The sequence below is a fragment of the Perca fluviatilis genome, chromosome 18 (assembly GCF_010015445.1).
Source record: "Perca fluviatilis chromosome 18, GENO_Pfluv_1.0, whole genome shotgun sequence".
In the NCBI taxonomy this organism is placed as follows: Eukaryota; Metazoa; Chordata; class Actinopteri; order Perciformes; family Percidae; genus Perca; species Perca fluviatilis.
Genome location: NC_053129.1, coordinates 30,706,858 through 30,733,602, shown reverse-complemented (window position 1 = coordinate 30,733,602; position 26,745 = coordinate 30,706,858). Strand labels below are relative to the sequence as shown.

At 39.1% G+C, this 26,745-nt stretch overlaps 1 protein-coding gene and 2 long non-coding RNA genes across 4 annotated transcripts; all 3 read left to right on the top strand.

Annotated features, from left to right (window-relative positions):
• The first annotated feature begins 9,420 nt into the window (after positions 1 to 9,420).
• On the top strand, positions 9,421 to 14,025 carry LOC120546916. 2 transcript variants are annotated; one of them, XR_005636987.1, is made up of 4 exons: positions 9,421 to 9,488; positions 10,460 to 10,485; positions 11,396 to 11,467; positions 13,825 to 14,025. It is a non-coding gene; the product is annotated as an uncharacterized LOC120546916 (long non-coding RNA). The 2 variants fall into 2 exon arrangements; XR_005636988.1 differs by lacking the exon at positions 13,825 to 14,025 and having other exon boundaries at positions 11,396 to 11,469.
• A 2,958-nt stretch (positions 14,026 to 16,983) lies between these two features.
• Positions 16,984 to 19,092, top strand: LOC120546437. The gene is made up of 4 exons (XM_039781363.1): positions 16,984 to 17,080; positions 17,745 to 18,059; positions 18,480 to 18,770; positions 18,974 to 19,092. The coding sequence occupies exons 1-4, from the start codon at positions 17,026 to 17,028 to the stop codon at positions 19,090 to 19,092; spliced, it is 780 nt and encodes a 259-aa protein (XP_039637297.1). The 5' UTR covers positions 16,984 to 17,025.
• Positions 19,093 to 20,062: 970 nt separating this feature from the next.
• Positions 20,063 to 24,054, top strand: LOC120546915. Its single transcript, XR_005636986.1, has 3 exons — positions 20,063 to 20,082; positions 20,996 to 21,067; positions 23,428 to 24,054. It is a non-coding gene; the product is annotated as an uncharacterized LOC120546915 (long non-coding RNA).
• The last annotated feature ends 2,691 nt before the right edge of the window (positions 24,055 to 26,745 follow it).

The following is a 26,745-nucleotide window of genomic DNA, read 5'->3' as shown; positions in this document are numbered from 1 at the left end:
TTTAACATTAAAGTCAATGAGAGCAGCCTTCAAATCCTTCAAATCCTCTTCTGCTTCAAAATGTATCTCCTCCTACATTCTTCCACCTACAGACGTGATTCAAAATTGAAAATGTTCACAAAATATTCAGCTATTCGGGGTCTACTTTTCAGGTTGATATCTTTTACAGTTTTAGTGAAAAAGCCTTTTAAGTTTAGTGATTATTTCAGGAAATTTTATCGATTAAACAGGGTGTGTATTGCGTTTGCTAGAGTGGATGACATCACAGCTAGAGGGTGAAGCTTCGAAAAAATTATCTTAGTTCCTTGTCTGTAAACTGCTCTCACGCCCACAATATCTACTTGTCATACACAATTTATACATCAAAACGTAGGTATTTTTGTCTAGTTTCAGAAGATCTGCTCAGTTTTGTGATACGCCTTTTACTTTTGGCTGGTTGAGCTTCCAAATGACAAGATGTCCAAATCTTTCTCCATTGGCTCCAATGTTAAAACTCGTGGATATTTCCCAGCGAAACACTGAACGAACCACTTTTTTAAATCGCTGACATGCCCACATTTTTATGTTTATCCATATAAATTTTATACCGATACGTTCACAAAGGCCTTGTGTCTCTAACGGTCAAGTCGCTGTTTTGATAGCATGTACTGTTGTGGATTTATTAAGGATTGTTTGAAGGGTTCTCTCACACTGTCTCTCACTAATCAGGTGTGGGGATTAATGATCCAAGAGATGCTTTATAAATACTAAAGGAACAATGTTTGTCTGTTCTGCTTCAGGGGCCACTATGCCTCAGTGTCCATTTCCTTCCTTCTTTCATTCCATGTCCATGTTCCTTCCTTCCCTTCTTTCCTTCCCCTACCACATATACACACACAAAAACAGACACATAAACACACACACACACACACACCTAAACCACACACACACACAAGACAGACCACCACCGTAACAAACCACCTACCCCTGAAACCACCACCACCACCACCCCACCACTATCTCTGTTTCCTTTTCTTTCCTGTTTCCTCCATCCCTCTGTCCTCTCTTTCCTTCTCCATCCTCTGTTTCCTCTTTCTCCTCTCCCTGTTCCTCCTCTTTCTGTCCTCCATCCCTCATCTCTCTTTTCTCATTATCTCGTCCATTCCCCTTTCCTTCCATCTCCTGATGTCTTTTCTCCATCTCCTCGGCCTGTTTCCATCCCGTCCATTATTCTCCACTCCTCTAATGGACGATATCGCATGGACGTATGAAACAATAATATCACGCAGTCATCATTTAATGCATGTGGCGTTAAATAATGTGAAGGTCATCCATGTAATATCGCTTGTGATGTAATAATGAACAATAATGCGCGGACGCGTAAACATGTCGGTCATCATAATGGCGATTAATAATGGCAATAATAATAATTTTTAATGATAAAGTCGTTATCATCATCACCGTGGCGAGCAATAATAATATTGTCGCCAGCAATATGGCGATTAATCCGTCCATCCGTCATATGCGATTAATAATATTAATATTATGTCATTTTAATGTCCGTGACTGTCATCATGTCATGATGTTAATGAAAAGCAATAATATGTCAGTCATTATCATCACGGTTTTATCGGCGATAATAATATCTTTAATAATAGTGAAACGACAATACGATCATCATTTAATGCATCTGGTAAATAATAGCGTCCATAACAATAATAGCGATGTGGTAATATCGACAATCACGTCCGTTATGCATCATAAATGGACGTAACGGTAATAATAACGACCATCGGCAATAATATGCCGGTCATATCCGTGCATCATTTATCATCATGGTTCAATAATATCGTCCGTTTATCATCATGTCACGATGTGAAGCAATAATGTGTCCATCCCTCCTCCCTCCCTCTCTTACTTTCTTTAACTTATTGAACCAATTTCCACACACCAGCTATTCAGCCAGCTTCAGCTAAGGACTTCACAATGTTCTACATATTTTGTCATATTTCAGCTTTTAAAGTAACCAACAATTTAGCGTCAGCTTTTGAACTTCTTACGCTTGATTTCCACTTTTTCAGCTATTATATACACTTCCAACTTCAACTTCTTACAGATTTCAGCTATTCCAACCAGTTAGCTTTTAGCAGTTCAGCTATTCAGCATTCCGCGCAATTTTCCGCGGGAAATGCGTTTTCTAAGCCAATTTCAACTTTATTCCGTGACGTTTTTGCGGCTCTCCGTAACTTCTGCATACTTTTCAGCTATTTAAACCATTCAACTTTTCAAATGTTTTCAGCTCTTTTCAGCTAATGATGGGACTTCTTCAACTTTTTGTTCTACTATTTATACTTTTTTAATATTTTAAGCTTTTTTTAACACTTTTTTTTACATTGAAGTCAATGAGCAGACTTTCACCCTTAAAATCTTCTTCTGCTCCCAAAAGTTTCAACTCCTTCATACTTTCACCTACAGACGCCAAACAAACTTTAAAATGTTCCACAAAATATTCAGCTATCCGGGGTCTACTTTCAGTTTGATATCTTTTACGGTTTTTGTGAAAAAGCTGTTTAAGTTCGTGATTATTTCAGGAAATTTTATCGATTAAACAGGGTGTGTATTGCTGCTGCTTAGGTGGATGACATCACAGCTAGAGGGGTGAAGCTTGAAAAAATTATCTTTAGTTCCTTGTCATGTATGAACTTCCTCTCACGCATACAATATCTACTTTTGTCATACACTATTTTATACATCAAAACGTAGGGTATTTTTTGTCTAGTTTCAGAAAATCTGCTCAGTGTTGTGATACGCCTTTTTACTTTTGGCTGGTTGAGCTTCCAAATGACAAGAGGTCCAGGATCTATCTCCATTGGCTCAATGTTCAAACTCTTGGATAATTTCCAGTGAAACGCCGGGAGCGAACCCACTTTTTTTAAATCGCTGACATGCCCACATTTTTATGTTTATCCATATAAATTTTTATACGAATCGTTCACAAAAAGGCCCATTGGTCTCTAACGGTTAAAGTCAGCTGTTCCAGATAGACAATGTACTGTTGAGGATTTATTAAGGCTTGTTGAAGGGTTCTCTCACACTGTCTCTCACTAATAATCAGGTGGGGATTAATGATCAGAGATCCTTTATAAATACTAAAGGAACAATGTTTGTTCTGTTCTGAAGATAGTACTGGTGCACGTTGCTAGCTTATGGCGCTAGGGTGTGGGGGCCCCGGGTTCAAATCCACTGTGGCATATCAATCAATTATTATCCCTGGCTAAGGTGTTATCCTGACTTTTCAACTACTCTCACTATACTTCAACTTTACATTTTTACGGTTTAAGCTTACACGTTAGGCCTTTTACTTTTTGGCTGGTTGAGCTTTTCAGATGACAAGATGTCCATATCGTTCTCCATTGAGCTGTGATCAAACTCCTAGATATTTCCCAGCGAAACACTGAACGAACCACTTTTGTGGCTCGCTGATACTTGACCACATTTTTCACGTTTATCCATATAGAATTTTATACCGATACCGTTCACAAAAGGCCTTGGATGGTGCTCAGGATCACCGTCATTTGACTGATAGCAGTTATGGTGTTGCCACAGTGAGGCTTTGTTTGGGAGCCCGCTCTCAGGGACTCTGAATAGCTGCAGCACAGCACAGCTGACAGATTCAGCAGGTACGACGGCTTCCGTTAGCTTGATTACAGACATCAAAGCAAGTGTACACATTCCCAGGCCATGGTTACCCATGACAACACTTTCACGACACACACCCAGATACTACAGGAAAATAAAAAAAGCAGTAATATGAACGGTAGTCTAACGAACGAACATGGCGATACTACAGGCAGTAATATGAACAGTGGTCTATACAGTGCCTGTTTCCAGCTTCTCTTCCCGCCTATCCGTCTATCTGTCCTTCTTCCTCTTTCCGCGCTCCTCTTTCTTCTTTCCTCTTTCTTCTTCTTCCTCTTTCCTGTCCTCTGTTCTCTTTCTGCTCCCTCAGGCTCTGCTTGTTCTCTTTCCCTCTTTTTCTCCTCTGTTCTCTTTCCTCTTCCTACCTCTTCCCCCCGTTCCTCTCTGTCCTCTTTCTTCTGCCGTCTTCTTTCTGTCCTCTTTCTGTCCTTTCTTCTTTTCCCTCTTTCCTGTTCCTCTTGCTCTCTCGTTCTCTTTCCTCTTTCTGTCCCTCTTTCTTCCCCTCTTTATTCTTCCTCTTGTCCTCCTCTGTTCCCTTTCCTCTTTCCTCTTTCTGTCCTCCTCTTTCCTTTCCGCCTCTGTCCCTTCCTTCCCTGTCCTCCTTCTTTCCTTGTCTTTCTTCTTCCACTCTGTCCTCCTGTCATCTTTCCTCTTTCTCCTCTTTTCTTCATTCCATCTTTCTCTCTTTCTTCTTTCCTGTCCCTCTTTCCTTCCCTCTTCCCTCTTTCTTCCTCTTTTGTCCTCTTCTTCTTCCCTCTTTCTGTCCATCTTTCTTCCATCCTCTTTCCTCTTTCCTGTCCTCTTTCTTCTTCCCTCTTTCTTCTTTCTGTCCTCTTTCTTTTCATCTTCTTTCCTCTTTCTGTTCCTCTTTTTCTTCTTTCCTTTCCACCAATCTTCTCAAACTCTCTGTTGTCTTTCCTTTCTGTCATCTTCTTTTCCTCTTTCTTCTTTCCTCTTTCTTTCTTCTTTCTTTCCATCTTTCATCTCTTTCTTTCCTCTTTCGATCTCTTTCTTTCCTTTCCTTCCTCTTTCCTCCTCTTTCTTCTTTCCTTCCATCCATCCCTCTTTCTTCCTCTTTCTGTCCCTCTTTCTTCCTCTTTCTTTCCACTGTCTTCTTTCCTCTTTCTGTTCTCTTTCTTCTTTCCTTTCCTCCATCCTCATTTTTCAACTCCTTTCTGTCATCTTCTTTTCCTCTTTCATTCAGCTCATCTTTCCATGATCCTCCTTCTTTCCTCTTTCCTCCTTCCTCTTTCTGTCCCTTCCTCTGTCCTTTCTTCCTTTCCTCTTTCTTCTTTCTTTCCTCTTTCCTTCCTCTTTCTGTCCCTCTTTCCTTCTTTCCTCTTTCTTCCTCTTTCATCCCTGTTCTCTTTCCTCTTTTTCTCTTTCCTCTCCCAATCCTCATTCCTCTTTCCCTCTTTCCTTTCCTCTTCAAACAATGCCAATGGAAATCACAATAGTTAGATTGACAGCACTTCAGCCCAATGGATTTGGGGTGGGATCATAATATTAGGCAGGAAGCACTCTGCCCCCTTCTAGCCTCGCCTGCAACCCATTCTCCCCAAAAGAGGTAAAAATAACTGTACATGTTACTCAGCATACCTATATCGTTTCCTACCTGTAAAATGTATGTTTCCAACAAATTCAGTAGTACACCCCTCTAGTGGAACATACCATCTTAATCTCGTCCAGAATTCAGCTGCTCTATCATAAATCCAAACCCTCCATCCACCCACATCACTCCTCTGTCCTCCAACAGCTCCACTCCCGTCCAGTTCCTCCGTGATCCAATTCTAAAGTCCTGTTTACTTCTCTCAAGTTGATCCACAACCTCGCCTAATTTAGTCTTTCGATCTCCTGGTTCCCACTCCCTCCCTGCTCCCCCAGATCCTCTCCTTCCTCCATACACCTGTTCGTCCCTCCGCCTTCACCGTCACCATGGGGAGCGGTGAGCGTCGAGCCACTCAAAATGCATCCTCCCAAAGCATCTGTTTAAAACTGCCTATTCCAATTTGATGTCAATTGCTCTGTGTCTTCTTGTTGTTTCTATTTTTTTGCTGCTGTTAAATGTCTTATGTATCCCTGTATGGTGTCCCCGGAGTGCCGAGAAAGGCACTTTTAAATAAAATGTAATATTATTATTATTAACCTTGAGGTGTATGTCTTTTCTCCCGTGAAATAAAGCTGCATTCAAGTTCGGCTGGAAATGATATCTGTAGAACGATCTGACGGAAAAACCGTAACAGAAAATAAAGTCTACTTCTGCTACACAAATTGTTGCATAATAAAAACACCAGAATTCAGGAAGTTAAGGGTCTGACGATCAAATGTTGGTGGGGGAGTTATTATCCCACGCCCTTACCACAGCTGTATCCTTTGCAGAAGTATTTTCAGCACCTGTGACGTATAAAAGAGGCGTGACACACAGCTGGAACATGAGAGAAACTATCAGCTGTGCCACAACGTCATATTTACTTGATGTCAGTCTTGTATAAAGTATGCTTTGGAAAGCTATACGTGAGTAGTGCATGTTACCAGAAAATTACTTTGGTAGAAGTTAAAGTCACCTTTGTGAATATTACTTGAGTAAAAGTCTTAAAGTATCTGATACTAATTGTGCTTAAGTATCAAAAAGTAATTTTCTGATATTACATTTTACTAAGTATTAGAAGTAAAAGTAAAAAAAGAACTTTGATTATGAACTTTATGGCCAAAGGTGTGTAACGTTATCTTCATCACCGCTGTCGTCCGAGGTGGTCATCGCGTGTCTATACAGTAGGCAGAGCTCTGCACAAGGTACGCTTCCATGACACTAACACAGTCATTCTGCTTCCTCCTCTTCTTCTTCTTTTTCTTCTTTAGTTTTGCCCTATGGTTGTTTTTTTTGCCGCTGGGCAACAAACAGACATTAGGTCACCAACTGAAATGGAGAGTGCATTATCTTGGCAATTTAGAGCAATGATTCCCCAAACCTGCTTATTTCCAGTGTAACAAATTTCTTCTTCGATTTTATTTTGTAATAAGGAGTAACAAGATGCTGAGGGGAAATGTAGTGGAGTAAAAGTATATAATTTTTTTAGGAAATGTAGGGTATTAAATTTAAAAGTTTCCAGAAATATACAGTAAATAACGGCAGCTCTGAAACAGGGATGTCTGGACTTTACTTTGAAGGCCTGTTGCCTCTATCAGCCTGTTCCGTATCTGTTAGAAACCCCTGCCTCCTCAGCTCCAAAATAAATGTCAGCTGGGAGGGGGCTAAGACGAGGAGAGGAGTACAGGATGTACAAACTGAGAAATGAGAGGAGTTATTATTGTAATGCTGTTGTTGTATGTTACCTCCTCTTTTGATCACCACTAAAATGACATGTTAATAACATTTTCCATTACTCAGTACTCTGAGGAAATGCATCGATCAATAGAAATAAAAGTTAGGTTTTATTTAAGGTGGAAACACTGCTAATGTTATATAAACTAGGATAGATTGATCATGTTTTTGTTGTTTTTTTTTTTTTTAAATTTCAGGCTAATAGAAAACAATTAGATCTTTTAGATGATACCAAAATGCACAATCACCCTACCATAAAGGTTTAACATTTTATTTCTCTGTAATTTTGTGCACAGAAGTGATGCAAATTTTAACTCTCTGGGGCTTACAACAGGCTGGTTGGTGGGTGAGGCTATTTCTCAACTCATTTCTTTCTAAATTAGCTCTGGTTGACCAAAAGAGGAAACAGATTGCATACAGATCAGCAGCAGAGGAGAACAGTCTCACACGACGTCTTGTCTGCTGACAGAGAATGGACGCAAACGTCTACTGGAATTAATCCTTATTTTAGTGCTTCACTTTCCAAGGTAAACCTCTGTTTTCTTATTTAAATGTTAATCATAATTTAACAGAAATGTGAGGCTTTTATTACTGTTAAATAAAGGCCAATGGAGTAAACTGCTACCAGGAACAAGCCGCTATGTTCCTGCCTTAGTGAGCAGTAAAAACAGGATTGAAATTATGAGTTGGGTATTTTTTTTAGATAGATTCTGAAATATATATATATATATATATATATATATAGTATATTGTGTCAGTGTGTGCAGATGTCAAGGACAGAAAAGTTAACACAAGAAATGATCAAAAGCTTGTACACTATCTTTTTAACTCCACCGTGTAAAATATAAATATTCATGTTTTACCCATCTGATAGGAATATTTATGTATTTACATTATTAATTGATACAGTTAGTTGCACAGAGTAACACAAGACACAGAGACAATAACATCAGATTTTAATTTGATCTCAACCTCTGCTTATTGTTGGTGTGTTTTCTTATGGTTTTAACAGGATAATTAAGTTGTATATATATTTCCCAAAGAGCCTATGATTCACTAATTAACTGAGACATAAATGAAAAAGACTGTCTCCATGCAGATACTCATATGTGTCATATCTTACAGAACGTGTGTTTCTTTTTCTCTCTCCATCAGGCATCAGTGGAAGAGACCCCTTTCTCTATAAGAGACCTGGAGAAGAAGCCGTTCTGTCCTGTACCACTGAATCATCCTCCCCCCAACATGCTCCATGGTTGCTACGGCTTTTACAACAGAGATCATGATCAGACTCTCACTGAGGTCTGGAATGGAGAAGTTATAGAGATCTCAGCCCGAGCTGCCAGGCTGAGTGTGAACACTGACTGCTCTTTGGTCGTTAACAACATCACTGCTGAGGATGCTGGTCAATACGGCTGTCGGCAGGGGGGACACTAATACAGATGTATATACATTTCTAAGTGTTCCGACAAGTGAGTATCATTTCCATAAAAAATCAAAAGGAAATTCTACTTTTGGGACATGCTTTTTGGGGACAAAATGTGCCGAGCTCAGCCTCATTCCGCTGGAACACCCTTTTCCTGTCACTTGTTGAAATATCACTGAAAGGGTTTGATTCCATTTGGTTCAGTCCACCTTCACACTTTGTTTAACTCAGTAAAACAAGGAATAGAAACATAGAAAAGAAACTGGTCCAGATCTTGTAGTAAAGTCACTGACTGTAAGATGAAACATGTTTATGCTGAGTCGACGCAGTTATCAGGGGAGGCTGTGGCTCAGGAGCTATGTGTGAATGGGGACTGTAGTGTGTAAAAGTGTTTTGAGTGTTTAAGACTAGAAAAGCGCAATATAAATAAACGCAATCCATTTACCGTCACTTGTTTTCTCTCAGTCTCTCCATCTCCACCAGACACTGATCCAAAGAGGGACGGTCAAGTCACATTAGAGTGCTCTCTGTTGAGAATAAGAGACCAACCTTGTCTAGAGAACAGCATCCGCTGGGTGGATGAGACAGGAGCTGAGCTGCTTGGTGAAGGTGATGGGTACCGTGTCCTCCAACAGACGGAACTGTGTCTCGCGCCTGACTGTGAAGCGTCAGAGTGGCCACAACAGGAAGTACACCTGCCAGTTTGTTGAGGAGAACAATGTAAAGATAGAGGCTGACTACCCACCTGACTTCAACGGTAGGAATCTGAAAAAAAAATCAAAATTTGACCCAAAATTCTATCTGATTATTTACATGTAAATCCTGTAAATTGCTTGTCATCAGGAAATGAGTCTGTGTGTTTTAAGAAGAGAGAACACATTGTCAAACGTGTGAGTTGCATATTTTGTTATGACTTACGTTTCTTTGTCTTTTCTTTGGTAAACTATCCTCTGACCACAGATCCTAATCAGATCTACATCATCACCGGGGTGGTCAGGCTGGTAGTGCTGGTCGTCATCGCCGCTGTTCTCATCATATACAGGAAGAGAGCCAATGTGACAGAGGGTCAGTGAAACATAATGCGATACACATAAGATACACTTTATGATATTTGAACAACAATGCACCCTGAGCTAAAGTTGCACTATGTGATCAAAGATCTGTATTATGATAAGTGGTCACATTGAGCCCAGTAATGTCAGATGTAAAAATAACTTTTCATTCCCTTTTCTGTGGGTTGAGCGTGTTTAATTGTGCTTAAACCATGGCCACTGTCATTTGGAATTAATTCAACCTGGCCTGTGACACTGTATGCATACATACATACATCTATTGATGCTAATAATGTGCAATAGTGCGACATTCATACAGCTATGTATGATAATTATTTTGCAATAATACATGCACACACGCATCTGTGTGTACAAAACATGTGCAATAGGGCGATGTGCAATAACACTTGCACCCTTAAAACCTTAACACTTAACCGTCCTGTTGTCCTCGGGTCAAATTTGACCCGTTTTCACAAAGTTTCTTTCAGAAATACGGGTTTCTTCTAAAACGTTATAAGAAAAGTGACAACAATGATGGAAAAAAACACAAAAACGTCAAACAAATCGACTAAAATATCAAAGAAATTGACAACTTGGAAAAAACTGACAAAAACGTCTCAAAAGAAATCCAAAACATTTTTTAAACCAAAAAACAAAACCAATTTGACCCAAAAAAGTTTCTTTATTGTCCTCTTTTACTGTTTTCCCATTGATTTATTGTGTAGAAACTTGTTATTTTAACATCAACCTGCCAAAGGGACTAAAGATGTAAATTAGCTACCGGCTATATTCTTGTATATTTACATAAATCTTCATTAATATGCACTTTTTCTGTTTTAAAATCTCAAACCAGAGTAATGTTTGAGGTGTCCGAGAAGTGACCCAAAGTGTTTTCCGCTGCCTCAGTATGAATACAATGATGTGTTTAATGTACGTAATGATTATATTTGAAGACTAATCTTTGAAATGTTACCTTTGTTCCAGATGTTCCGAAACCAACTCAACACCCTGTGAGTAAAATGTATTTTTATATGACACAATCACACAAGAAAATATGATTGGGCTACTTTCCAGACATTTTCATTTAGATTTCTTGAATATATGTACTCATACGATATTAACCATTTCAACATTTGCCACTGATAGTATTTGGTTAATTAGGACATTAGAAGAAGCCTCAGGTCAGAAAATGTACGTCAGTGGTTCACTAATCTTTGGCTCATGATGCAGAAATACAAATTCATCCAGTGAAATCCTGCTCAATTAATTTGAGGGAAATATTTGCAATCGGCATATTCGATTTCTTTAATACAATAAAAGACAATCACAAAGGTTGGAAAACACAAGGCAGGAAGTAAAATCAAGACATGACAAGGGAGACAAACCGACTGCAAAATAAAACAGGAAACTGAAACACATGCACAACCATAACACCCTTTTTGTGAAGTAAATCCACATATTTGGAGTTTAGTTTGCATATATCTTAGCTCTGTTGCCGGACCTTCATTTTATATATCCTGGTCCTGGATAGATGTGAGAATGAGGCACCATCTCTGGCATTTCATTTTCATCAAGTTTCACTGCAAAATGGATACTGAAAAAAATAAAAACAAAATACCAACGAGAAAAATGAACTTAACTTAAAAGGTCTAGGATTGTAAATCGATGTGGGTACATATTAAATAACAAAAAGCATACTTACTTACACTGAGAAGTTCAGATTAATTACACTAAACCCAATTAAGGTCATGTAAAATCCAAAAGTGGCCCATGGCAACAATGAATATCTGTGCTCACTGCTGCCACTGGAGGCCAGAAGCTGTATTACAACAACAAGGATGTAGAAGGTCTGTTTGTCTTCACTGTAAAGGCAAAGTTAAGTTGTATTTTGTTGTGAACCACTGTGTTGTTTGTACTCAGGGCGAGCCAGAGAGCAATCTGACCTATGTCACTGTAAACCATGCTAATCAGCAGGCCTCTTCTTACAAAAAGGTGAGTGGCACGGTGATACACCTCTATTCTATTCATTCAGCTATGATTGATTTTTAACTTCTGTAATGACTTAAAGGAGCAGACTGTAGGATTTAGGGAGATCTGTTGGCAGACATGGAATACAATATTCCAGGGTTTTTCTTAGGTTTGTGGTAGACTTAGGTGCATGTATTCGGAGAGGATTTAGGGGTCCTCCCTCAAGAAAAAAAATTTCTTAAATGTTGGAAAAGCTAGAGCAGATAATACATAAATAACACTCAAAAAGCTTGAAGGAACACACCGACTTATTGGCACTTTGTCTTATTCACTGTATCCCCCAGAGTTAAATAAGTCCATACCTACCCTTCTCATCTCCATGGTCGTTACTCTGTCTGACGCCCCCACCGCTAGCCTAGCTTAGCACAGATCGTGGAGGTAACCGGCTCCATCTAGCCTACTGCTCTGAATAAAGTGACAAAATAACGCCAACATGTTCCTATTAACATGTTGTGATTTGTATAGTCACAGGGTGTACAAATAACAAGGTCATTTGAGACACAGCTCTCTTCTAACCGTATACATACTGGGGACTATATATTCTCAGAAAGGCAAAGCACTGCTACTTCTGCTACTTTGGTGGAGTGATTTGTTTGCAGCACACGAGGGAGCAGAGAGTTCCGTGGACCAGAATCTGCCAATCAGGCCCACTGGATGACTTTGCAAAGTGTGAAAATTGTGGAAGTAATTCATTCCAATTACAAATTTACCTCTTTAATATCAGACAGTTAATCCAAGTTCTCTTTCCGTAAATTAACGACTTTAATCTTAGAAATTCCTTTTTTTTTTCTCAGAATATTAGCCCTCACTCCTGGGTCCCTACATTATTCTTTTTCCTACAATGGCCTTAGAACGCTGTCGTAGCAGAAGCAACATCGTGTACGCAACATCAAGCTGACAAGAAACTCGGTTGGCAGATACAGTTTCTGATCTTTCTGGAGTGGTTAACTGGACAAATTAGGGGTATGTGGCCCAGGGACTAAAATGAGTTTGACACCCCTGGTTTAGGTGTTACCTAAAACTGCTTGGGTGCTGTGCCTAAGCCCTAGGGAACCCCCTGTATTCATTTTGTTTTTATTAGTATATAATCTTTTTTTGTAAGCTGTGAATGAGACCTTCATATCTGCAAAGGGAACAGGTCCTCTTTCCTGGAGCCCGCCATGGTGTACCACCATAGCTTACAGCAACCCATAGGCATAATTTACAGGGGGATGGAATGTAACCAGGCCGGTGCCCTTAAAACCTATTATAATTTCCCTTACATGAATAAAGACATTTGCACCACAAATTGATGCAGACAAATTTCCCAGAATGCAGGAAATTAAGTTACGCTTGTAGTAACCTATAATACTACATCATAACTTATTAGTCGATTATATTTTGTATCAATCAAAATCTTCCCTCTGACATTTAATGGAGTAGAATTATACATTAGCATAAAATGGAAATACTAGTACTTTAAAATTGTAATTAAGTACTGTACTTGAATGAATGTATTTAATTCCATTCCACCACTGGCGTTTTTACGTTACCCAAAGACAAATCATAGATTCTTCTTCACACTTGGAAAGGGAGAGGTAATCAGTTGGTTGCAATCTGCAACCTCCCCACTAGATGCCTCTAAATTCTACACACTGTTCCTTTAAACTTAAATTAGCTTGCACTGCAATTATGGAATGTATTTATCATACTGATTACACTATACGGCCAAAACTATGTGCACACATATTTTTTAGTTCAACTTAAACCTTAATGCTACAGCCTTAATTGATATTTCAGACAATTGTGTGTTTATAGTTTGGTTGCAACAGTTCGGGGAAGACTCTTTTTCTGTTTCATGATACTGCCCCCGTGCACAAAACCAGAGTTCTGACCCTAACCCCATCCATGGCCCATCGTTCCAGCAATTCCCCCAAGAGCAAGCATTTAGTGTGAAAGTGGTGAGAAAAAACTTCCTTTTAGGAAGAAACCATGAATTTAAAAAAACAAATGTAAAACTAGTGCTATTAAATAGATGTTAGTGGTGAAACTGGTGGTAGGGAAAGAAAGCAGAAAAAAGCGACAGAAACCTTGAAGAAAAGCGTCTAAAAAGGGTTAACCGGGAGGACAAGTTGTATGGTCAACAGGAAGGCAACACAAGGGATGAACTTTTGGCAGTGGAGAGTATCTTTTCATTTCCAAGCCTGAAACCTTTTTCCATATACTGAAAGAAAGCAAATGACTTACCAGAAAATAGAGCTCACTATAAGGTTTGGTAAATATAGATCATATTGTAGTTACTAGCGGTGAATCATGTAACACCTCCTGTTTGTGTCATACAGGTCAAAAGGAGGAGGTGACGTATTCTACAGTCAGAAGTCAGAAGACAGAAGCAGACGAATCTCCCAGCAGTCTCTACAGCAATGTCAGAAACCCCAAATAAATCAGAGGAAATGGGACTTCTCACAATGACCTGTTCATAGATCCTGCCGTCAGAGTGTTTTCTGTCTGTTGAGGAGTGGACAGTTGGATTTGTGCTTTGTTTTTTTCTAGTTTTGTGTTGTACTGGCTTTGCTGAGCACCTGGTAGGGAGGGCGCCCCGGCGCCTGCCTAGGGAGGTTTTTCCAGGATCATCCAGCTGGTAATAGGCCTCAGGAAGACCCAGGACTAGGTGGAGAGATTAGATGTCCACTCAGGCCTGGGAACACCTCGGGATCCCCAGTGTCCTGATCTCCCAGACCCGATAAGCAGATGGATGGATGGATGCTTTGCTTAGCATTAAGATAACTGTTGTATTATACAGCACACTGTTGGTCCTACTTGGTATTCTTTTTACTTAGCTGGTTTATGATTTTAAAACAAAACCCATTAAACAGAATTGTCAGCTTGGTTGTTCCTTATCACAAATATATGTTTTTATTGCTATGGATTGCAATTTTGTCGCTACAAAACAGATGGTTTTGACAGAGAATTTTTCAAACATTTAAGTCCAGATGTTCAGTTTTGCAACAAAAAATAAATAATTGTAATTTACTTGTTCTCTAACGTACTTGCTGCAACATATATTTTAATTTAATTTAATAATTTTAGCATCCAAAAATGGGATTTAGCATCATATGCTGCACGCGTCACGGGTTCACGCCTACCGGCCGTCCATTAATACCTGACAATGGACACCTCGTCGGGCATTAACCCTTACATATTCTTCATTACAGCAGCTGATTATCCACTTTACATTTAAACGTACACTAGTTAGGAAATCCACCACTCTTCACATCGCCATGAATTGGATCCACTGCACAGCTCTTATTTAAAGGTCCCATGGCATGAAAATTTCACTTTACACATTAATATGAGTTCCCCCAGCCTGCCTACGGTCCCCCAGTGGCTAGAAATGGTGATTGGTGTAAACCGAGCCCTGGGTATCCTGCTCTGCCTTTGAGAAAATGAAAGCTCAGATGGGCCGATCTGGAATCTTCTCCTTATGAGGTCATAAGGAGCAAGGTTACCTCCCCTTTCTCCAATTCAAAGTCCTCCTGTTTACTTTCAAGTTGATCCACAACCTCGCCCCCCCCCCCCAATTTAGTCTGATCTCCTCCTGGTTCCCACTCCCTCCTGCTCCCTCAGATCCTCTTCCTCCATACACCTGTCTGTCCCCTCCGCCCTTCTCACCACCATGGGGAGCAGAGCGTTCAGCCACTAAAATTGCATCTCAAAGCGCATCTGTTTAAAACTGCCTATTCCACTTGATGTCAATTGCTCTGTGTCTTTCTGTTGTTTCTATTATTTTTAATTTTTTTTTGCTGCTGTTAAATGTCTTATGTATCCCTGTATGGTGTCCTTGAGTGCCGAGAAAGGCGCCTTTAAATAAAATGTAATATTATTATTATTAACCTTGAGGTGCATGTCTTTCTCCGTGAAATAAAGCTGCATTCAAGTTCGGTCGGAAATGTCGACATCTGTAAACGATCTGACGGAAAACCGTAACAGAAAATAAAGTCTACTTCTGCTACACAAATTGTTGCATAATAAAAACACCAGAATTCAGGAAGTTAAGGGTCTGACGCTCAAATGTTGGTGGGGGAGTTATTATCCCACGCCCTTACACAGCTGTATCCTTTGCAGAAGTATTTTCAGCACCTGTGACGTATAAAAGAGGCGTGACACACAGCTGGAACATAGAAACTATCAGCTGTGCCACAACGTCATATTTACTTGATGTCAGTCTTGTATAAAGTACTTGAAAGCTATACTTGAGTAAAAGTACAAGTATGTTACCAGAAAATTACTTTGGTAGAAGTTAAAGTCACCTTTTAGAATATTACTTGAGTAAAAGTCTTAAAGTATCTGATATTAACTGTACTTAAGTATCAAAAGTAATTTTCTGATATTACATTTACTTAAGTATTAGAAGTAAAAGTAAAAAACAACTTTGATTATGAACTTTATGGCCAAAGGTGTGTAACGTTATCTTCATCACCGCTGTCGTCCGAGGTGGTCATCGCTGACCGTGGGCGGCAGAGCCTGCACAAGGTGCTTCCATGACACTAACACAGTCATTCTGCTTCCTCCTCTTCTTCTTCTTCTTCTTTAGTTTTGGCCTATGGTTGTTTTTTTTGGCTGCGGGCAACAAACAGACATTAGGTCACCAACTGGAATGGAGAGTGCATTATCTTGGCAATTTAGGAGCAATGATTCCCCAAACCTGCTTATTTCCAGTGTAACAAATTTCTTCTGATTTTATTTTGTAATAAGGAGTAACAAGATGCTGAGGGGAAATGTAGTGGAGTAAAAGTATATATTTTTTTAGGAAATGTAGTGGCGTAAATTTAAAAGTTTCCAGAAATATACAATAAATAACGGCAGCTCTGAAACAGGGATGTCTGACTTTGCTGATGGCTTGTTGCCTCATCGCCTGTTCCTGTATCCTCGCGTGTCTTCCTCGCCTCCTCCGCTCAAAATAAATGTCAGCTGGGAGGGGGGGCTAAGACGCGAGGAGAGGAGGCGAGGATGTACAAACTGAGAAATGAGAGGAGTTATTATTGTAATGCTGTTGTTGTATGTTACCTCCTCTTTTGATCACCACCAAAATGACTGAATGGAAATGACATGTTAATAACATCTTCCATTACTCAGTACTCTGAGGAAATGCGTCGATCAATAGAAATAAAAGTTAGAGTTTTATTTAAGTGGAAAGACTGCTAATGTTATATAAACTAGGATAGATTGATCATGTTTTTGTTGTTTTTGTTTTTTTTACATTTCAGGCTAATAGAAAACAAATAGATCTTTTAGATGATACCAAAATGCACAATCACCCTACCATAAAAGGTTTAACATTTTATTTCTCTGTAATTTTGTGCACAGAAGTGATGCAATTTTAACTCTCTGGGGCTTACAACAGGCTGGTTGGTGGGTGGTGGTCTTTCTCAACTCATTTCTTTCTAAATTAGCTCAAGTTGACCAAAAAGAGGAAACAGATTGCATACAGATCAGCAGCAGAGGAGAAAAGTCTCACACGACGTCTTGTCTGCTGACAGAGAATGGACGCCAAACGTCTACTGGAATTAATCCTTATTTTAGTGCTTCACTTTCAAGGTAAACCTCTGTTTTCTTATTTAAATGTTAATCATAATTTAACAGAAATGTGAGGCTTTTATTACTGTTAAATAAAGGCCAGTGTGACAAACTGCTACCAGGAACAAGCCGCTATGTTCCTGCTTTAGTGTGAGTAAAAAACAGGATTGAAATTATGAGTTGTGAGTTTATTTTTTTAGATAGATTCTGAAATATATATATATATATATATATATATATATATATATATATATATATATATATATATATATATATATATTATATTGTGTTCAGTGTGTGCAGATGTCAAGGACAGAAAAGTTAACACAAGAAATGATCAAAGCTTGTACACTATCTTTTTAAACTCCACCAATGTAAAATATAAATATTCATGTTTTACCCATCTGATAGGAATATTTATGTATTTACATTATTAATTGATACAGTTAGTGCACAGAGTAACACAAGACACAGAGACAATAACATCAGATTTAATTTGATCTCAACCTCTGCTTATTGTTGGTGCTTTTCTTATGGTTTTAACAGCAGAAGTAAAGTTGTATATATTTCCCAAAGAGCCTATGATTCACTAATTAACTGAGACATAAATGAAAAAGACTGTCTCCATGCAGATACTCATATGTTTCATATCTTACAGAACTTGTGTTCTTTTTCTCTCCATCAGGCATCAGTGGAAGAGAATTCTTTCTCTATAAGAGACCTGGAGAAGAAGCCGTTCTGTCCTGTACCACTGAATCATCCTCCCCCCCAACATGCTCCATGGTTACATGGCTTTACAACAGAGATCGAGTTCAGACTCTCACTGAGGTCAGGAATGGAAATGTTGGACAGAGCTCAGCCCGAGCTGCCAGGCTGAGTGTGAACACTGACTGCTCTTTGGTCATTAACAACATCACTGCTGAGGATGCTGGTCTATACACCTGTCGGCAGGGGAGAGACACTAGTACAGATGTAGATACATATCTAAGTGTTATGACAAGTGAGTATCATTTCCATAAAAATCTCAAAAGGAAATTCTACTTTTGGGACATGCTTTTTTGGGGACAAAATATGTGCCGAGCTCAGTCTCATTCCAGCTGAACACCCTTTTCCTGTCACTTGTTGAAATGCCACTGAAAGGGTTTGAGTCCATTTGGTTCAGTCCACCTTCACACTTTGTTTAACTCAGTAAAACAAGGAATAGAAACATAGAAAAGAAACTGGTCCAGATCTTGTAGTAAAGTCGCTGACTGTAAGATGAAACATGTTTATGCTGAGTCAGCAGTTATCAGGGGAGGCTGTGACTCAGGAGCTATGTGTGAATGGGGACTGTAGTGTGTAAAGTGTTTTGAGTGTTTAAGACTAGAAAAGCGCAATATAAATAAACGCAATCCATTTACCATCACTTGTTTTCTCTCAGTCTCTCCATCTCCACCAGACGCTGATCCAAAGAGGGACGGTCAAGTCACATTAGAGTGCTCTCTGATTAGAATAAGAGACCGTCCTTGTCTAGAGAACAGCATCCGCTGGGTGGATGAGACAGGAGCTGAGCTGCTTGGTGAAGGTGATGGGTACCGTGTCCTCCAACAGACGGACTGTGTCTCTCGTCTGATTGTGAAGCGTCAGAGTGGCCCCAACAGGAAGTACACCTGCCAGGTTGTTGAGGAGAAGAATGTAAAGATAGAGGCTGACTACCCACCTGACTTCAACGGTAGGAATCTGAAAAAAAAATCTAAATTTGACCCAAAACTCTATCTGATTATTTACATGTAAATCCTGTAAATTGCTTGTCATCAGGAAATGAGTCTGTGTGTTTTAAGAAGAGAGAACACATTGTCAAACGTGTGAGTTGCATATTTAGTTATGACTTACGTTTCTTTGTCTTTTCTTTGGTAAACTATCCTCTGACCACAGATCCTAATCAGATCTACATCATCATCGGGGGTGTGGTCGGGGCGCTGGTAGTGCTGGTCGTCATCGCCGCTGTTCTCATCATATACAGGAAGAGAGCCAACGTGACAGAGGGTCAGTGAAACATAATGCAATACACATAGGATACACTTTATGATATTTGAACAACAATGTACCCTGAGCTAAAGTTGCACTATGTGATCAAAGATCTGTATTATGATAAGTGGTCACATTGAGCCCAGTAATGTCAGATGTAAGAATAACTTTTCATTCACTTTTCTGTGGGTTGAGCGTGTTTAATTGTGCTTAAACCATGGCCACTGTCATTTGGAATTAATTCAACCTGGCCTGTTAACCTGTATGCATACATACATACATCTATGGATGCTAATAATGTGCAATAGTGCGACATTCTTACAGCTATGTATGATAATTATTTTGCAATAATACATGCACACACGCATCTGTGTGTACAAAACATGTGCAATAGGGCGATGTGCAATAACACTTGCACCCTTAAAACCTTAACACTTAACCGTCCTGTTGTCCTCGGGTCAAATTTGACCCGTTTTCACAAAATTTCTTTCAGAAATATGGGTTTCTTCTAAAAACGTTATAAGAAAAGTGACAAAAATTATGGAAAAAAAACACAAAAACGTCAAACAAATTGACTAAAATATCAAAGAAATTGACAACTTGGAAAAAACTGACAAAAACGTCTCAAAAGAAATCCAAAACATTTTTCAAACCAAAAAACAAAACCAATTTGACCCAAAAAAGTTTCTTTATTGTACTCTTTTATGGTTTTCCCATTGATTTATTGTGTAGAAACTTGTTATTTTAACATCAACCTGCCAAAGGGACTAAAGATGTAAATTAGCTACCGGCTATATTCTTGTATATTTACATAAATCTTCATTAATATGCACTTTTTCTGTTTTAAAATCTCAAACCAGAGTAATGTTTGAGGTGTCCGAGAAGTGACCCAAAGTGTTTTCCGCTGCCTCAGTATGAATACAATGATGTGTTTAATGTACGTAATGATTATATTTGAAGACTAATCTTTGAAATGTTACCTTTGTTCCAGATGTTCGAAACCAACTCAACACCCTGTGAGTAAAATGTATTTTTATATGACACAATCACACAACAAGAAAATATGATTGGGCTACTTTCCAGACATTTTCATTTAGATTTCTTGAATATATGTACTCATACGATATTAACCATTTCAACATTTGCCACTGATAGTATTTGGTTAATTAGGACATTAGAAGAAGCCTCAGGTCAGAAAATGTACGTCAGTGGTTCACTAATCTTTGGCTCATGATGCAGAAATACAAATTCATCCAGTGAAATCCTGCTCAATTAATTTGAGGGAAATATTTGCAATCGGCATATTCGATTTCTTTAATACAATAAAAGACAATCACAAAGGTTGGAAAACACAAGGCAGGAAGTAAAATCAAGACATGACAAGGGAGACAAACCGACTGCAAAATAAAACAGGAAACTGAAACACATGCACAACCATAACACCCTTTTTGTGAAGTAAATCCACATATTTGGAGTTTAGTTTGCATATATCTTAGCTCTGTTGCCGGACCTTCATTTTATATATCCTGGTCCTGGATAGATGTGAGAATGAGGCACCATCTCTGGCATTTCATTTTCATCAAGTTTCACTGCAAAATGGATACTGAAAAAAATAAAAACAAAATACCAACGAGAAAAATGAACTTAACTTAAAAGGTCTAGGATTGTAAATCGATGTGGGTACATATTAAATAACAAAAAGCATACTTACTTACACTGAGAAGTTCAGATTAATTACACTAAACCCAATTAAGGTCATGTAAAATCCAAAAGTGGCCCATGGCAACAATGAATATCTGTGCTCACTGCTGCCACTGGAGGCCAGAAGCTGTATTACAACAACAAGGATGTAGAAGGTCTGTTTGTCTTCACTGTAAAGGCAAAGTTAAGTTGTATTTTGTTGTGAACCACTGTGTTGTTTGTACTCAGGGCGAGCCAGAGAGCAATCTGACCTATGTCACTGTAAACCATGCTAATCAGCAGGCCTCTTCTTACAAAAAGGTGAGTGGCACGGTGATACACCTCTATTCTATTCATTCAGCTATGATTGATTTTTAACTTCTGTAATGACTTAAAGGAGCAGACTGTAGGATTTAGGGAGATCTGTTGGCAGACATGGAATACAATATTCCAGGGTTTTTCTTAGGTTTGTGGTAGACTTAGGTGCATGTATTCGGAGAGGATTTAGGGGTCCTCCCTCAAGAAAAAAAATTTCTTAAATGTTGGAAAAGCTAGAGCAGATAATACATAAATAACACTCAAAAAGCTTGAAGGAACACACCGACTTATTGGCACTTTGTCTTATTCACTGTATCCCCCAGAGTTAAATAAGTCCATACCTACCCTTCTCATCTCCATGCGTGTCGTTACTCTGTCTGACGCTCCCACCGCTAGCCTAGCTTAGCACAGATCGTGGAGGTAACCGGCTCCAACTAGCCTACTGCTCTGAATAAGTGACAAAATAACGCCAACATGTTCCTATTAACATGTTGTGATTTGTATAGTCACAGGGTGTACAAATAACAAGGTCATTTGAGACACAGCTCTCTTCTAACCGTATACATACTGGGGACTATATTCTCAGAAAGGCAAAGCACTGCTACTTCTGCTACTTTGGTGGAGTGATTTGCTTGCAGCACACGAGGAGCAGAGAGTTCCGTGGACCAGAATCTGCCAATCAGGCCCACTGGATGACTTTGCAAAGTGTGAAAATTGTGGAAGTAATTCATTCCAATTACAAATTTACCTCTTTAATATCAGACACTTAATCCAAGTTCTCTTTCTGTAAATTAACGACTTTAATCTTAGAAATTCAGTTTTTTTTTCTCAGAATATTAGCCCTCACTCCCGGGTCCGTAACATTATTCTTTTTCCTACAATAGCCTTAGAACGCTGTCGTAGCAGAAGCAACATGCGTTCGCCAACATCAAGCTGACAAGAAACTCGGTGGCAGATACAGTTTCTGATCTTTCTGGAGTGGTTAACTGGACAAATTAGGGGTATGTGGCCCAGGAACTAAAATGAGTTTGACACCCCTGGTTTAGGTGTTACCTAAAACTGCTTGGGTGCTGTGCCTAAGCCCTAGGGAACCCCCTGTATTCATTTTGTTTTTATTAGTATATAATCTTTTTTTGTAAGCTGTGAATGAGACCTTCATATCTGCAAAGGGAACAGGTCCTCTTTCCTGGAGCCCGCCATGGTGTACCACCATAGCTTACAGCAACCCATAGGCATAATTTACAGGGGGGATGGAATAATCAAAACTGGCCGGTGCCCCTAAAACCTATTATAATTTCCCTTACATGAATAAAGACATTTGCACCACAAATTGATGCAGACAAATTTCCCAGAATGCAGGAAATTAAGTTACGCCCTTGTAGTAACCTATAATACTACATCATAACTTATTAGTCGATTATATTTTGTATCAATCAAAATCTTCCCTCTGACATTTAATGGAGTAGAATTATACATTAGCATAAAATGGAAATACTAGTACTTTAAAATTGTAATTAAGTACTGTACTTGAATGAATGTATTTAATTCCATTCCACCACTGGCGTTTTTACGTTACCCAAAGACAAATCATAGATTCTTCTTCACACTTGGAAAGGGAGAGGTAATCAGTTGGTTGCAATCTGCAACCTCCCCACTAGATGCCTCTAAATTCTACACACTGTTCCTTTAAACTTAAATTAGCTTGCACTGCAATTATGGAATGTATTTATCATACTGATTACACTATACGGCCAAAACTATGTGCACACATATTTTTAGTTCAACTTAACCTTAATGCTACAGCCTTAATTGATATTTCAGACAATTGTGTGTTTATAGTTTGGTTGCAACAGTTCGGGGAAGACTCTTTTTTCTGTTTCATGATACTGCCCCTGCACAAAACCAGAGTTCTGACCCTAACCCCATCCATGGCCCATCGTTCCAGCAATTCCCCAAGAGCAAGCATTTAGTGTGAAAGTGGTGAGAAAAAACTTCCTTTTAGGAAGAAACCATGAATTTAAAAAAAAAATGTAAAACTAGTGCTATTAAATAGATGTTAGTGGTGAAACTGGTGGTAGGGAAAGAAAGCGCAGAAAAAAGCGACAGAAACCTTGAAGAAAAGCGTCTAAAAAAGGGTTAACCCGGGAGGACAAGTTGCATGGTCAACAGGAAGGCAACACAAGGGATGAACTTTTGGCAGTGGAGAGTATCTTTTCATTTCCAAGCCTGAAACCTTTTTACATATACTGAAAGAAAGCAAATGACTTACCAGAAAATAGAGCTCACTATAAGGTTTGGTAAATATAGATCATATTGTAGTTACTAGCGTGAATCATGTAACACCTCCTGTTTGTGTCATACAGGTCAAAAAGGAGGAGGTGACGTATTCTACAGTCAGAAGTCAGAAGACAGAAGCAGACGAGGATCCCAGCAGTCTCTACAGCAATGTCAGAAACCCAAAATAAATCAGAGGAAATGGGACTTCTCACAATGACCTGTTCATAGATCCTGCCGTCAGAGTGTTTTCTGTCTGTTGAGGAGTGGACAGTTGGATTTGTGCTTTGTTTTTTTTCTAGTTTTGTGTTGTACTGGCTTTGCTGAGCACCTGGTAAGGACGCCCCCCCGGGCGCCTGCCTAGGGAGGTTTTTCCAGGTTCGTCCAGCTGGTAATAGGCCTCAGGAAGACCCAGGACTAGGTGGAGAGATTAGATGTCCACTCTGGCCTGGGAACACCTCGGGATCCCCCAGTGTCCTGATGTCCCAGACCTGATAAACAGATGGATGGATGGATGGATGGATGGATGGATGGCTTTGCTTAGCATTAAGATAACTGTTGTATTATACAGCACACTGTTGGTCCTACTTGGTGTTCTATTACTTAGCTGGTTTATGACTTTTAAAAACAAAACCCATTAAACAGAATTGTCAGCTTGGTTGTTCCTTATCACAAATATATGTTTTTATTGCTATGGATTGCAATTTTATCGCTACAAAACAGATGGTTTTGACAGAGAATTTTTCAAACATGTAAGTCCAGATGTTGAGTTTTGCAAAAAAAATTAAATAATTGTAATTCACTTGTTCTCTAACGTACTTGCTGCAACATATATTTTAATTTAATTTAATAATTTTAGCATCCAAAAATGGGATTTAGCATCATATGCTGCGCGTCGGACGGTTCACGCCTCACCGTCGTCCATTAATACCTGACAATGGACACCTCGTCGGGCATTAACCCTTACATATTCTTCATTACAGCAGCTGATTATCCACTTTACATTTAAACATACACTAGTTAGGAAATCCACCACTCTTCACATCGCCATGAATTGGATCCGCTGCACAGCTCTTATTTAAAGGTCCCATGGCATGAAAATTTCACTTTACACATTAATATGAGTTCCCCCAGCCTGCCTACGGTCCCCCAGTGGCTAGAAATGGTGATAGGTGTAAACCGAGCCCTGGGTATCCTGCTCTGTCTTTGAGAAAATGAAAGCTCAGATGGGCCGATCTGGAATCTTCTCCTTATGAGGTCATAAGGAGCAAGGTTACCTCCCCTTTCTCTGCTTTGCCCGCCCAGAGAATTTGGCCCCCCCATGAGAGAGAGAGACATCATGGCTTTCAAATAAACAAAGTGGCAGTTGGTCAAGGCTGCACCCCCACCTTCCACCTTGCCCCCCACTCTCCTCCTCAATAGCTACAGACACAGAAATGGCACATCCTAAGGAAAGCTCATTGTGGGACTGGCTCTAGTGGCTGTAATTCTACACCAAGGCTGAATTTCAGGAAAGAGACTTCAGATACAGTATTAGAGGACCACTAAGGTCTATATAAAAGAGACTTCAGATACAGTATTAGGGGACCACTAAGGTCTATATAAAAGAGACTTCAGATACAGTATTAGGGGACCACTCAGGTCTATATAAAAGAGACTTCAGATACAGTATTAGGGGACCACTAAGGTCTATATAAAAGAGACTTCAGATACAGTATTAGGGGACCACTAAGGTCTATATAAAAGAGACTTCAGATACAGTATTAGGGGACCACTCAGGTCTATATAAAAGAGACTTCAGATACAGTATTAGGGGACCACTAAGGTCTATATAAAAGAGACTTCAGATACAGTATTAGGGGACCACTAAGGTCTATATAAAAGAGACTTCAGATACAGTATTAGGGGACCACTCAGGTCTATATAAAAGAGACTTCAGATAAAACTTCAGATCATAATTTAGTAGAAGTTTTAATATAAAATCATATATTCAGAATCTTAATTATACTGTTTTATTATTCTTTTCCCAGGGAACACAAAACCACTTGAAAATGTGAGTTAAAAACTGTACTACTGCTTTTACTACTGTGACAGAGTTTCCCAGCTACATTACTGTTACACCAAATTGCCTTCCTGTTCAACTGAAATCCTCTCACACGCAATACTGAAAGGGGCTCTGAAACGCTTTCATGAACACCACTGAAACAGATTTGTGCACTATACTGAAACATTCTCATATACACTATTGAAAGTGAATTCCCGTTTCAGTTGTGTATATGAGAGTGATTCAGTATTGCGTGTGAGAGGGTTTCAGTAACGTTTATGAGAGCATTTCAGTGTTGCACATGAGAGCGTTTCAGTAGCATTTATGAAAGCGTTTCAGTAGCGTTTAAGAGAACGTTTCAGTAGCGTTTATGAGAGCGTTTCAGTAGTGTCAATAAGAGCGCTTCAGTATTGCGTGTGAGAGCGTTTCAGTTGAATGTATGAGAGCTTTTCAGTAGCATTTATGAGAGCATTTCAGTAGCGTTTATGAGAGAGTTTCAGTAGTGTTTATGAGAGTTTCAGTAGTGTTTATGAGAGAGTTTCAGTAGTGTTTATGAGAGTCTGAGGGTTTATGAGAGAGTTCAGTGTTTATGAAAGTTTCAGTAGTGTTGAGAGATCAGTGGATTGTAACGTTGGAGTTTGAGAGTTTCAGTAGTGTTTATGAGAGATTCAGTAGTGTTTATGAGAGTTTCAGTAGTGTTTATGAGAGTTTCAGTAGTGTTTATGAGAGTTTCAGTAGTGTTTATGAGAGTTTCAGTAGTGTTTATGAGAGTTTCAGTAGTGTTTATGAGAGTTTCAGTAGTGTTTATGAGAGTTTCAGTAGTGTTTATGAGAGTTTCAGTAGTGTTTATGAGAGATTCAGTAGTGTTTAGAGTTCAGTGTTTATGAGAGTAGTAGGTTTATGAGAGTCAGTAGTGTATGGAGTTCAGTTTGAGTGCAGTAGGGTTATGAGAGCAGTAGGTATGAGAGTTCAGTAGTGTTTATGAGAGTTTCAGTAGTGTTATGAGAGATTCAGAGGTATGAAGTTCAGAGGTTTATGAGGTTTCGTAGTGTTTATGAGAGTTCAGTGTGTATGAAGTCAGTAGTGTTTATGAGAGTTTCAGTAGTGTTTATGAGAGTTTCAGTAGGGTTATGAGAGTTTCAGTAGTGTTTATGAGAATTCAGTAGGTTTATGAGAGTTTAGTAGGTTTGGAGATTCAGTAGGTTTATAGAGTTTGTGGTTTATAGAGTTTCAGTAGGTTTATGGTTTCAGTAGGTTTATGAGAGAGTTCGTAGGTATAGGGTTAGTGGTTTATGAGAGATTAGTAGTGCTATAGAGTAGTGTTTATGAGGTTCAGTAGGGTTATGAGAGGTTCAGTAGGTTT

Bases quoted from the DNA above. Each gene is read 5' to 3' on its own strand.
- LOC120546437 (XM_039781363.1), top strand. From the start codon at position 17,026: ATGGACGCCAAACGTCTACTGGAATTAATCCTTATTTTAGTGCTTCAC. The intron at 17,081-17,744 runs GTAAACCTCTGT...TCTCTCCATCAG, and splicing joins TTTAGTGCTTCACTTTCAAG to GCATCAGTGGAAGAGAATTC. The intron at 18,060-18,479 runs GTGAGTATCATT...GTTTTCTCTCAG, and splicing joins ATATCTAAGTGTTATGACAA to TCTCTCCATCTCCACCAGAC.